This window comes from Pelecanus crispus, chromosome 1, assembly GCF_030463565.1.
Source record: "Pelecanus crispus isolate bPelCri1 chromosome 1, bPelCri1.pri, whole genome shotgun sequence".
In the NCBI taxonomy this organism is placed as follows: domain Eukaryota; kingdom Metazoa; phylum Chordata; class Aves; order Pelecaniformes; family Pelecanidae; genus Pelecanus; species Pelecanus crispus.
The window spans coordinates 85795097-85808704 of NC_134643.1; the positions used below are offsets into that span (position 1 = coordinate 85795097).

Genomic DNA, 13608 nt, shown 5'->3' on the forward strand with positions numbered 1-13608 from the left:
TGGAACCTAAGACTGTTTAATTTAACTATCCACCCAATAAGACCCTGTAAATATAGCAAACATCAGGATATTCTACCTCCTTAAAATAAGATGCTCCAAAAATAGTTACTATTTTGAGTTAAGGTATGAAAGATATCTGTTCATGTATCAGGGCACGAATACAACACATCAGCTGCACTGAAAGCCATAGGCTGCATTTCTATACACTGTTATGAAATAAATGAAAAATGAAACTATTTTACAAAAATTCACTGAACTAAATGCTAGAAGGGGGAACGCTGAGGTGAAAGGATGGTGAGGCCAGGAGCTTGGCAGGATTCATGTGACCACTCAGCCTGTGTCTGAGAAAGACCAGACTACACTGAGGATGTCTCTATGTCTCTGCTGTTGCACCATACACAGAAGTGACTGTGCAGAAGTGGTTTAACCATCCTCACTGTCCATCTCTAGCTCTTTGCAGTGCCTTGCTCCAGTGCTGAGCTGTAGTTCTTAAACATCTTCAGTGACCAACTCTCCTTAACAGAGCACTTGTCCAGACATGATGAGTCACATCATGGTGACAGGATGAGTCAGAAGGAAATTGCAAGAGAGGAATTTCTGCAGTAGCTGTTCTTGTTCTTGTGTGTAAATTTCAGAGTCTCCCATTTGCAAAATAATTTCAATAGACTGGAAATATTCTGTAATGACTTGGCTATTATTCCTGCCTTGCTGTGCAGATGATAGATTTTTTCAGAGCAGAAATCTTCCTGGCTGCATATATTTCTTGCATAATGTTTTACCCGTATGCAAAGAGAAGGCATGAGGAAAAAGTATGGAGCAAAGGGTGCATAGTTTTGTTACACAGACAGGCATGCAAGGAATAGCATTTACTATGTATTTGTGGTGTATCCATAATATCCTTATAAAAACTTCATGCTAAATATGGTGCAAAAATCCTTGTCTATCAGCCTGAAAACTGTATGTTGACACCCTAGTGTAAAAAGGGCTTTTCTGCAGAGAACTGGGAGTCAAGTGTGTCTATGCTACTGAATTTGGTTGCAGATTTTCATGACAGTAACCTCTTCACTCTTAGCAATAACTTCTCAAGCATGTAACGAATCTCCTTTAGGGAAACTTTTTTCCAAGCTGATTTTAATTCTGGAGAGAAAACAGGAGGTAATAATTTTCTTGTATTATTTTTCTAGCTCTGAATTCAATAAGCAGTCTTAATTATATCACTTTTTTTTTTTGAGTCACCTTTTAAAACAGATCCTGCTGCAAGAACAGAAGTAACAAAAGCGTTAAGATGGAGCTCCACCACCACACTATCTGTTCTTTTAAGGATCCAGGGCAGGCAAAATTTCTTGGTTTTTCAGACTAAAAGGAAAAGAAAGGTAAACTAAGGCAGGAAATTTGGGCCTGCAGTTGAATACAGCCCGTGTATAAATATTGTCAGCAGGCTGGACAAAATGCCATCTCAGCAAATACACAAAGAGTACCTTTCTATGCCTCTTCCCCTGTAAGGAAAAGCTCCTTTCAATGGAAAAGGGGATACAATCAGACAGCCCTACCTGGTTACAACACCACCAGGGTATGTCCTTTGCCACTTTCAACCTTGCTGGACAAGGTTGTTTGCTGCAGCACTCCGAATGCTTGCAGTGAATGGTAGGACACTACTTGTCTCCTCTCTTTCTTCTCTGGGGTGATTATTTCTTTCCTCTTTTTTTTTTTTTTGTTTGTTTCAGTCTGTTTTTTGAGGAGAAGCAGCTAGCTGCTTCTGTTTCAGTAGCATGGTGCACCTGTGAAACTGTACTCGTGTTTGTCTTCAAGAAACGGCAGAAACGTGTAGGATTCACCCCTCTGCTATTAGGTATGCCTCATTAATGAAAAAACATCCTGGAAATAGCTTTTTTGTTTCTTCACAGTTGCTCTAATGTCAGAGAAAACAAGATCAGAGTAGTTTGGGTTTTTTTCTTTTTAATTTTTCTGGCAAATTACAGCAAAGCCCTTCATTATCAATAAAGGATGCACCATGAATACAGTTCAGGATACTTTCCACATGAGATTTCCTATTTCAGTGTAGTTGGTGTGAACACTGAGAGACACTCTGGGAAGTCACCAGGGCTGTGTCTGCACTGCAAGACAGAAGCACTCTGCATTTTCACCTGCAAAGACAGGAACAGCTAGGAGAGGAACTGAGGGGAGCAGCTAGAAGAGGTTATGCTAGAGATATGAGTGATAAGTGTAAACAGCAAACAGAGTAATCCACTAAGGTTTCTGGAGCGTGAAATTAGTATTTGAAAATAACACCTGAAATGTTCATGTTGGTGATCAGAAACTGCTGTGTAGTGCTGAGATCAGTGAGACACTAGAACAGCCCCTTGAAGGGAATGACTAATGCTTTAGCAGCCCAGCTGCTACACCTGTGGTAAATGATCCACAATAAATAATCTGGGATGCAAACCACAAGGAACACACAACTCTCTGGAGGGGACCAAGCTAGGAATTTGTGGACTTTTTGCTCCAATCAAAACACTGTTATGGGACTGAGATTTCTTATTTCAACCTGACTGTCATTGTTCTACAGAGATGTGGAGGGAGACATTTTGTTCATTAACACTGCTTGGGGTATTTTCACTATGGTTGGGTTTGTAGACCCTTGCTCAGCACATTAAGTCAGTAGTAGCGCATTCCAGGAAAGATCCTAAAAATACATAAAAGGAGGTTCTGCTCATGCCTCTGACTGAACCCTAGTGTAACTCTTGCAATAGATAAAAAAAAAAAAGTAGAAAATTAGAAAGGTAGAGCAGAATTATTACGGGGGGGTGGGGGGGGGGATGGAAAGAAAGAAAAAAAAAAAGGAAAAAAGAGAATTAATGGAGCCAGGAAGAATTATAGAGCATGGAAGAGAGCTAGACATTCATAGCTGAAGGCTATCTTAGCCTGTGACACATGCACAAGTCCTTATGAGGACTATGAATCCCTGTGCTCCAGAGCAAATATGATTATTAATATGGTTATGGAACACCTTGACCCACCTTCTGAGGATAACTGTGTTTGTGTGTTGTATACTCCAGCCTACTAGTGTATTAAAGCAGTCAGATCAACAAGACATCAGAAGCATCTCCTGAATTGAAGTGTTTAATCCTCATCACCTGTGTTATGTTACAGCTGTACAGTTATGAACTGACAAGTGGTATTAGGACTGCATCAGTGGATGGTGGGAGAGGAGCAGTATCTTTACGTGCTTGCCTTGTCACTGTGCTTTTTTTCCTGGCCATCACTTTTGGCCATTTTGTCCATCACTTGTGTTGGTTAAAACTGAGTAATCATTTGGCAGATTTGGATCTGGAACAACAGACTTGGGTCATTCCTGGAGCCCCTCACCATGCCCGTTTCCTTAGTATGAAGATATTTTTACATATGTCTAAAAGAGAATGAAAACAGGGAAATGTAATAGGTCTGATCCAACATATTTAAATTCCTATGTGATAGTCTGAAAAACAAAATAATAAATTCCAACCTTGCAGAATGTCTTCTAGCTGCTCATAATCATGTTGGTCTGACAAACCAGTCCTCCCGCCAATGGTTGTCACCTCGCTGTAATTGGATGGCAGGCTTTTCACAGACATAGTGAAGCTCGTCTTCACATGGTTTGTTATATACGGCAGTGTAATAAAAATATTGACAGGATTGGAAGTAATTTACATACTTTACCCTAGGAAAGAAAAACCTTTTTTGTTACATCTCACCTCATTCAAATGGTTCATCCTTAACCTTCCATAAAGAGCCATCTTTGCAAGAATTACTTACATGGCTTTCATGAAGAATACATACCCCCAACAAAGAAATAAAGCATTTAGTGACATAGTGCACCAATTCCTAGGAGGCTGACCCTGTCCTGAACATGCCAACAAGCACCCCTAGCAGACTGTAAGGGTGGATCCTAAACCATTTCCTGTACCTGACAGTAAGAAACGATAACTCCTGGGTACTGACTAGAGGGTGTCAGTGCCTGTTTCAACAGAAATTTTAAGAGGAGACTGCCCAATAATGAAAAGGAAAATTAGCAAAGTAGGTTTGCAAGCAAGAGAAAAATATACTGTATTTCTGAAATAACATGTTAAACTGAAGTGAAATGATTCCAGAGAGTAAATAATGTCTTATATAAAAATAAAAAAGTATAAAATTAAAAGCATGAAATGAAACACCTTTCCACTGGGTTTTTTTCCATGTATCCTCACTGAAACAAGATGTCAAATACAAGAGAAACATATGACATGTCACTCTGAAACTAAATTGTGGAAATAAACTTGCAGGGTACTTTTTTTGCCCAGTAATAGTGCCTAGATCACCCTCCAAGAAGTCCTGGGTGAGGCCAAGAAAAATCTGAAATGGAAAAGTGAGACCCAGAATACAGAGAAAGCTGCATAGAAATTGGCTGTTCAGTGTTCCCTTTGCATCAGAGAAACTGGGAGTTTGGGTGTGTATGGGTGAGGACCAGCTTTATGTACTGCGGGAAAGCTCCCCACTTACCAAGACTTTTGTTCTTCTGTAAGAGCTGTGCTGTCTGCCCAATACCAGTCTCTCTGTTCAGGTCTAAATCTTAATCCAAGCCAGTACATTTTTCTAGGAAATTTTTTTACCAGTTCCTATGCAGAGTAAGCACAATTCAAAACAGATATTCAGGAAGATATTAAAAATAAATATTTAGGCTCAGAATTTGAAAGCATTGATGGAAATTGCTTAAAGAACATAAATACCACAAATTGTTAACCTGTCAGGACAAGTTCTGGTCTTAGAGGAAAAGCCTACTATCAAAGCAGAAATGATAGTAGATCTGTTTTTAATTGGAGAGAAGATACATTTATAGCTCTGAAGAGCAATGTCACCCCCATCAACCTGATTTAAACCTTCTGGGTGAAACACTGGATCGTTCTTCCCACTTTAGTCATGAATCATTCTTCCCCCTTTACTCTGTCCTTAGCCTTTGTCAACAGTGAAAAGGAAGCCTCTGCAGGGAGCTGTTGGGTTTGATTTGTGGAACCTTCACACTTGGGTGTAGTATCATTTACTTATTCCCAAAAGCTGGACTGACAAGTAGAGGAGGTCTTAAAGTCAAGCATTTAGTGATATTATGTTCTTAAAAAATGCTTGGAGCAGAACAGGTAAGAATGTAAACTTAAATAATGCTGCCTTTCTCACTGCTACTTGAGGGAATTCTCTGAAGATTTGAATTCGATTTCTTCTGTTGTTCTCCTCCTTCCTTCACTTATCATTGTCACTCCCAGTGCACTTCTCCATTTTCTCTTTTTCCTCGTATCTTTCAATGCCATGATTAAGACAGCTAGAACAGACTGCACCTCACAATCTTTGCTGTCACCAATTTGGGAGGGTGAGAATAAAGCTGCTCCCCTTTCCTGCTGGGAGAAACCTTATGGCCTACAGCTCTGAGAGGGGAATTGGCATTTATCAAGTGCTGGGACATCTTTTCTGCCTTTGGTCTTCCAAAACATCTGCTGGCATCCAGAGGCAAAAGCATTGTTTCTCTCTACACCTAGCATTTTCTCTTCCCACCTCAGTTTGTTTTCATTTACTAAAAGATTAGGGCAGATCTCAGCAACTTGCTGCCAAGTGTTTTAATTTTGATTTAAAAGATGAGATCAACTTTTGTGAGAACAACTTCCACAAAATGGGGAGGGCTATGGTTTGCCTATGGGAAGAACAGGTTAAAAGAGGTTTTCACACTAATGTCTTACCAAATCCTTGTATGGATCTGTAATACCTGTTAAATTAGTGAAATCACTGCCCATGACAAAACAGCCATGAACCCTCTTTCACCAGTCATCCCAGTACGTAGCCAGCCACGGCAAGCTGTGGCAAGATGGGCTGTCTCCAACCACCAGCCGCTCAAAGGGTAGCACTTTGTGTGCCTATGACCAGTCCTATGCCTTAGCACTGCCCAGGACAAACTGATCACTGTAGAAAAACTGCTCACAGCGCCATCTGAGAAAATTACATGTGAATTGAGCAGCTGATATGGTGCATGAACTTTCTCCATGCTAAACAGTGTGAGAAACCAGTCCATACCAGCTTTGCTGCATCTTTTATCAGAAGAATAGTAGAGTTTTGTGAAGAACAAAACCAGTGACTCTCTTCCCACGACTTCTCTTGCTTGGAGTGGTAGTAACACATATTGCCACCTTCCCAGTTCCAGTTTGCAGGGCAGAGTACACAGTTCTGGCCTGGAAAAGGAAAACCATCACTCTGTTTCTGTTCCCAGGCTGTCCCTCACAGGCTGTCCCTCACTCTTGGCCTGTGATGACAAGATCCGTAGGGACTGAGGATGTTTGAGATGGTCTTCATTCAGTCAAAATCCCACTGTGGTGCCAGAAGGTTCAGGTAATGAAAGACATGAACACCAAATCATCCCTCTATCTCTCCCATTCCTTTAGCACTGGGAGGAGGTTCAGGTGTTGCAAATGGGATTTATTTTGCCTAATTTTAGGAAACTACAAAAGTGACATGAGTCAACCCATCTGGATTCCCATTTTAGTCAATGGACAGAAGTAGGGGTGTCTCACGTGTGCTTTTTCTGTCATTTCAGGTGTCTGTCTTGGGAAGAAACAGACCATATGCTTGCACTACCAATTTCTGTTCATTAACTAAAAGGGGGAACTAGACAGTTAGTTTGTCTGTGGAACAATATCTGGACAAATGAAATCCCCTCTCCTGACAGTCAAAATAGGATCCCTTTGCCCCATGCCCCTACTCCTCAGAATATAATTTCTGAAGAGAACTAATTCTCTGGCTGGCTCATTGTCAGATGCCACTTAAATAACCGAGCTGTGGCAAACTGATTTCAGAAACAGCCCTGCACTGGACACAGTCAGGAGACAGGGAGTGAACTCCCAGGTTGGTTTAGCTATGCTTCACTGCACATCATTTCTGACTTTAGGAGATTCCTGTCTTACCTGGGGTCAGTACTAGCACGCTGTCCTGTGTGTAGACTGCTGTTCACGTACAGTGCAGTAAGTTGTTTAATTCTTAGGCACCACTGTAAAATTGTCTATTAGATGCAGATCAGCATGTTGTAGAGATACCTGAACTAGTGCTGAAGGAACTGGCAGGTCCAGAAGGCATCCCACAGAACACTTTTTTTATGGAAACTAAATCCTGAAACGCTGGTACCACTGCCAGGCCCCATGCCAGTGCACATATGGCCAGGCTGGGCGCCTCTCCAGACACTGCATGAGGCAGACATGCTCATTGCCTACTTTCTAGGTGGTCACATCTGAGAAGGCACAGGCTCACCTGAGGAGACAGACCTGAGTAGACAGACCTGAGTAGACACAGAAGACACATCTCATTTGCTTCCCTGCCATGTTGAAAAATAAGCCCTGATCAAAACTTGTTGACTTACCATTATTTTTAAGGTTTTTTTCCCCTTCCAAGCACAGCTGATTTCCTATTGCTTGCAGCATATTTGAGAAATTTGCATGCAGCTCATTCTTTGTCGTGTTGAGGTCTCTAAGTTGTGCCCTCCAGTCCTTGGGAATCTGGAAAACTGAAATTCACAATAAGACATTTTCCAGTGCTGTCTTTCAGAAGGGGTGGCACACAAATAGGGAATGTCTTAGCAGATCATTAGGGATAAATAAACCATTTGGGATAGATGTTATTCCTCCCTGGACAGTTAAATGTAAGGGCTGCTGAGATGGAGAACATCTGCATAGTAGATTTCTTCTTATTTGGCTGTGAGTGAACAACAAAATTAAAGTGTCACTTTTTATCATATATTTCCATTGTGCATCTTTCTCTTATATTGGTTTGCAGGCTGTGCAGGCTGCTTTTCTCCTAAAAATGTGAACTTCAGCTCTGGATCGCAGTGGAATTGTTGCATATGGGAGGTACTGTGACACAAAGCTTTTCCCTTCCCTTCAGATCCAGCATTATCAAAGGGGAATTCACTCCAACCTTAATCAGTACAGCAGGATTGTGGATACAGCGTTTAGGACACCAGAGCAAGCAGCGAATCTCCTACTCCACTCCTTTCCGGCTCCCCTCCATGTTGCTCATTTCTAGTCTCATCACATTGAGAAGAGGATAAAGAGGATGCAGCAAGGGAAAATATCTGGTTTGCCTGGCTGCCTTTTCTTAGCTGAACCAGAAATTGCACCTGAAGGACATGTCAGTCTGGTGTTATTCAGTAGCTTGAGCCCCCCAGCAAACAGAAATGCATTAGTACTTACATAAAACTGCCAGGGTAACCAGCGCCATCAGCAATGCCAGGCACAGCGTGAACAAAATCAGGACTACTGGCCAGCAAGAGTGAGATGAAGTGGGAGGCCCTGGGAGGAATTCAGTCATGAAATGGAGTGTGGTACTAAGATAACAGTGAACACATTAGCCTCATTAAATAGCAGCCATCTTTGTGGTGCATTGGTCAATAAATAATTGCTTGTACTTTATGGCTGTATATTCCTGCTGCAGAGTCTCTCCATACAGCAAAAGATGTCCAAACAAAGTAAGAGAGTGAGATATCACAACAGCTCAGTGGAAAATGTGGACAGCATTGGTCCTTTAGAAGGCCACAGACTGTGGCAAGAAAGATATTGAGAAAGCAAGATATTGCAATATCTATACAGTTGATTCCTGAAAGCTGAAAACAAATATGTACTGTATGGTTGTGGTAATTTGTGATGTGCGGCATATACCTGTGGTAATCTGATTAATTTGAGTTCTATAGCAAAGTCCTCTAGTACTTTATGGTAGTTTGAGAATTCTAGCTAGGAATTCACAGAGAATTTTTCTTATCCCTGTTGATGAGGATATTAAACAATATCGGGTCAGTATTAACCCCTGAGGGACCTCTGAGGGACCATGCCACCAAATAGATGTCGAGCCATTAGTTACTTCCCCTTTCAGCCTGGTAGTCCAGCCAGTTTTCAACCCACCTAATAGTCTACCATCCATCCCATACTTCCTCAGCTTTGAACTGACAATACTGTAAGACACACTGACAAAAGCCTTGGTAAATATTACTTTCTTTTTCTCAGTTACCTAGAACTTTTGCTTTGCATTAACTTGTGGAAAAAAAAATAAACTTTACTCATAAGATATACTGAAGTACCTTATTTTAATGATGTATCTCTTCTACCTGGTATCCAGTGATAGAATGCATGGGAATGGTTCAGAGCAGAGCCAGGGGAGGTTTAGGAAGCATTTCTTTACCAAGAGGGTGGTCAAACACTGCAAGAGGCTTCCCAGAGAGGTGGTCAATGCCCCAAGCCTGTCGGTGTTTAAGAGGCTGTCCTGGTTTCAGCTGGGATAGAGTTGATTTTCTTCCTAGTAGCAGGCATAGTGCTGTGTTTTGGATTTAGTAGGAGAAGAATGTTGATAACACACTGATGGTTTAGTTGTTGCTAAGTACTGCTTATGCTAGGCAAGGACTTTTCAGTTTCCCATGCTCTGCCAGGCGCACAAGAAACTGTGAGGGGGCACAGCCAGAATAGTTGATCCAAACTGACCAAAGGGCTATTCCATACCATATGACGTCATGCTCAGTAAAGAAACCGGGGGGGGGGGGTGGGGGGGGTGGGTGGGTTGGCCAGGGGGCAGTGATTGCTGCTCGGGAACTGTCTGGGTATCGGTCGGTGGGTGGTGAGCAATTGCATTGTGCCTCACTTGTTTTGTTATTATCATTATTATATTGTTATTATTATCATTACTCTTTTACTTTATTTCAATTATTAAACTGTTCTTATCTCAACCCAGGAGCGTTTCTCACTCTTACTCCTTCGATTCTCTCCCCCATCCCATCGGGGTAGGGGGAGTGAGCGAGCGGCTGCGTGGTGCTGAGTTGCTGGCTGGGGCTAAACCACGACAGAGGCATTGGGACAATGTCCTTAATAATACACTTTAATTTTGTAAGCCTTGAATTGGTCAGGTGGTTGGACTAGATGATCATTGTAGGTCCCTTCCAACTGAAATAGTCTATTCTATCCTAAATATATATTATATCTGCCACTATTGCTTCATGTGCATTTCATCACAGAATGCAACCCCAGTCTAAGGAGGTGGTGTAACTACTTTGTATTGCATAAAAGGGAAATATCCAGGTCCTTCATGAAGAGAAAGAACATCTCCCTTCTGCTTCATTTCCAAAGTCTGATCTCACAGGCATACAACAGATACACTCAGAGATAAGGCCTGCACAGGAGAATCACATACCTTATAGATCCTAACAAGACTTAAGGACACATCGACTGCTAGGACATATGGATATTTTTAAGGTCAAAGTGCTTCTGTACATGCTCTGAAGCTGAATATCAGGTGCCTGGAGAACTTCAGTAACAGAAATTTGACTCCCTAAGGCAGGCTGCTAAATAGACTGATATGAATTGGAGATAAAGGGGGAAAAAAAATTGTTCCTACCCCTACAAAGTCGCAGCCCAAAGTTGAAGACTGAAAGCATTATAGTCCATGCTTCCTGGAGATTTTAGTTGAGAAGAGACAAAGATTTTGTAGTTTGAAAGTGAGATTTCATAAACAAATACAAAATATTTTCTGGGCAGCAATATGAATCAAGACCAAGCAGTAGTTCTAGCTTTGGCTGTTTAATTAAAGTATTGCCTCAAGAGTTTCTTTAGGTAATGGTTCCCTGTACTGCATTTTGTAACCTCACACTGCTTCTGCTACATCTAGCACAGCTGAAGGGGCCTTGGGCTGGGTCCTCCTTCCTGTACAGTACTCCCATGGTCCTAGAATGGATATATTTATTCACTGTGGTTGTTTCAATTTGGTGTTTGTGAAATAATGCACAGACTGTGCTGTGCCCTCTCAGAATGGTGCTTTCTCATCGTGAAATATGTGTTGTCTACCCTGGGACATAGAAGCAGGACATCTGGAGTTGTATGAAGGTACTGGTGTCATTGGATGTTAAAGGAAAAGAAGCCCAGAGCTTAACACAAGCACAGTTTAGATTTTCACCTTTTTTTTTAGCCCCGGAATTACACTTTGGCAATGCTCAAAACCATAACTTAGCATAACAATGTTCAAAAGGCATAACATACGTTCAAAAAACATGTTCATAAAACATAAAAGCATTCGAAACTGCTGCTCTTTGATACAGAATTCCTCAGAGAATTCCTTCTGAATCACAAGCAACTTGTCCTCTTGTTTGTAGATCTCTGCTCCAGAGCCTGACCCCACAAAGAGCTAGCACTTTCTATGTTCTTTGTTCCCATGAGTTGCACCACTCAAATCTAGAGCTCATCTTCACAGGTACTCTTAAGCAATTTAACACAAATTAAGCAAAATTAGTTTAAAATTAGTATTTAAAATATAGTATTTAAAATGCATTCAGCTCTATAACAGATACAGCCATTTCAAAGACCTGTGCCTTAACCTGTGCTAGAACTTCAGAAGTGAAATAAAGTGAGTTAGTTAAAGCTAATTCAGTTCTAAGCTTGAATGCAAATGCATGAAGAAATTAAATGGAACTGATCCACTTTAAAAATTAGTTCAAGCTAAGTCTTTTGATGTTTAGACAATTAGGATTATTTGTGGAGCTTACTCTCAGTAATATACTTTTCTGTGAAATAACAAGATCACTATTTCAGGTGTACCTTCCAAACTCTAAAAAATTGAGGCAGAAATGACAGCAACAAAAAACAGGACACATTTATAACTAGTATATCTTTTCTGATACTAACAAAGGCCCCTTGGGCATATGATTAAAATTATTTCCCATCCCATCTACTTCAGCAAGAAAAAATCGTAAAAGTTTCATAGATACTACACCTTTGTCCTTAGTATCTTCAGGCTTTGTGATATTATCCAGCTCAAGGCTGTCTTCAAATTTCAGATTGGCATATGTCACTTCTTCTGTCATAGCTGGTAAAAAGAAAAGCTTCAGAACAAAAAGGTAGAAAAAGATCTAGCATTTGCAGCTAGTAAGCTAGGAAGAAAATCTACCCCTTTGTGGCATTTCCTTATATTGGGCAGACACAAATGAGGTAGCAAAGACATCCAGATACTTCTACACTTCCTCAATCACAGTACTGTCAAGAAAATATTCCTGTCTCACTCACTACATTCTCTTTCTTCCTCTTTACCTCACTTCTACCCTCCCTGACTGGCATATATTTCTTTCTGCCATTACTGAAGAAAATGCAGCCGCTTTTGTAGAACTCTCTTCATTAGAACTCTTCTTCTTTTGGAAAGGCAACATTTAATTCTTGATTACATCAGGTTCAGGCTTGAAACACAGAATTTAATGAAATGTTTTACAGCTTTGAGGCTGTCCTTTAGTTTGGCAGCTGTTTTCAGCAGCAGATTTATGATCACACTTCAGTTTCTGTTTCCTACTGGAATGTGCTGAAAGCAAACCAGAAGGTGGACTTGCATCGTCAAGCTGGCAAATTGCTCTCTCTCATCCAAAAGAAGTAAGCACTTGTACTCAAGGGTGGCACCTCAGCTAGGATATGTCAGGGTGTTGGCTCTTACCTTCCATGCCAACTTCCCAAAGTGATCATTTTGTCTGGGAGCTCTAAGTCACCAAACGAGAAGGACCTCTTGACAAAGGCTATATCTCAGAAAATATTTTCTTCCACTCAGTTTTCTGGCATTAATGTTTTATTTCCATTTTTTGAATAATTTTCTTTATTCCACATTTCTTCTCCAGATCTATGGCATGAGGAAAAGCATACACTAACAGTCAGATGTTGAGACTGCACAGTAAAGTGAGTCTTCAAGAAAATACATTTCATGTATCTCCCTTGCAGAGATGGACACAGCTGTAGAAACTACCTTTCTCTGAGGTAGTTTCAATCTTACAGAAGAAAAGAAATGACAGGGAGACCTGGTTAGCCAAAGACGGAGTACATGTTTCATTCCATGAGAAATTGGTCACCTGTTCTACTGCGGTGTGCCTCCTGTGAGTCTGTTGCTCACTGCATTTCTCTGGAGAGCAGCAATTCTTTGTTACCCTGGTAGGGCAGTGCTTTGCTGGATTATTGCTATTATCCAAAGAATTGTCTAGGGCAAATTTTGTAATAGCTGGCATAATTGAGACCAGGAGACTGGATCTTCTAGAGCAAGAGCAAAATATTCAGTTGATGCCAAAATGTCAGTGATTCTACCTGGAATAGAAAGGCAGACAGGCACATTCAATGAAAACAGGAACAGGAGAATAGATTATCTGAGGAGTTTTAAGCCCTTCTTCATGATGTTTTTTAACACTTCCACAGTTGTGAAACCTTAAATGTGCATGACAAAAACAGGATGTCTGGAGTTTCTGGTACAATTTTTGCAGTTTAGCAAAAATGATGAATGGAACAGAAATAGATTACACGCACACGTTACAACCTGAGTGATTAGCGTGAGGCTTACGTACACTATTCTACCCCATGTTAGCAGTGTAAAGTGTTCTAAAAATGAGTTAATTCTCCTTTGTAATTCTGGACCTGCATAACTGAGACTTAGGCTTTCATTTGTCACTTTACTGAGAAAACTAACGAAACATTCTTTATATCAATGCTAAAAACAAAATGACTAGTCTAAATTAACAAAAGAAATTTAGATCATTAAAATACTGGATCAGCTATGTAGATAGATCATAAAAAA

The 13608-nt window shown here is 40.7% G+C and overlaps 1 protein-coding gene across 1 annotated transcript; it reads right to left on the minus strand.

Annotated features, from left to right (window-relative positions):
- Positions 1–3261: 3261 nt before the first annotated feature.
- On the minus strand, positions 3262–8259 carry LOC104034493 (C-type lectin domain family 12 member B-like). Its single transcript, XM_009487518.2, has 6 exons — positions 8232–8259; positions 7403–7546; positions 6070–6224; positions 4516–4631; positions 3503–3697; positions 3262–3406 (listed from the first exon to the last, which is right to left on the minus strand). Exons 1-5 carry the CDS (start codon positions 8257–8259, stop codon positions 3532–3534), a joined length of 609 nt encoding a protein of 202 aa, XP_009485793.2. The 3' UTR covers positions 3262–3406; positions 3503–3531.
- Positions 8260–13608: the final 5349 nt, after the last annotated feature.

Excerpts from the sequence above, each read along its gene's own strand:
- LOC104034493 (XM_009487518.2), bottom strand. The coding sequence starts at position 8,259 with ATGGCGCTGGTTACCCTGGCAGTTTTAT. Across the intron at positions 4,632-6,069 it reads TAAAAGATGCAGCAAAGCTG|GAACTGGTAAAAAAATTTCC; the intron begins GTATGGACTGGT and ends TACTCTGCATAG. Across the intron at positions 3,698-4,515 it reads ACAGAAGAACAAAAGTCTTG|GGTAAAGTATGTAAATTACT; the intron begins GTAAGTGGGGAG and ends TTTCTTTCCTAG.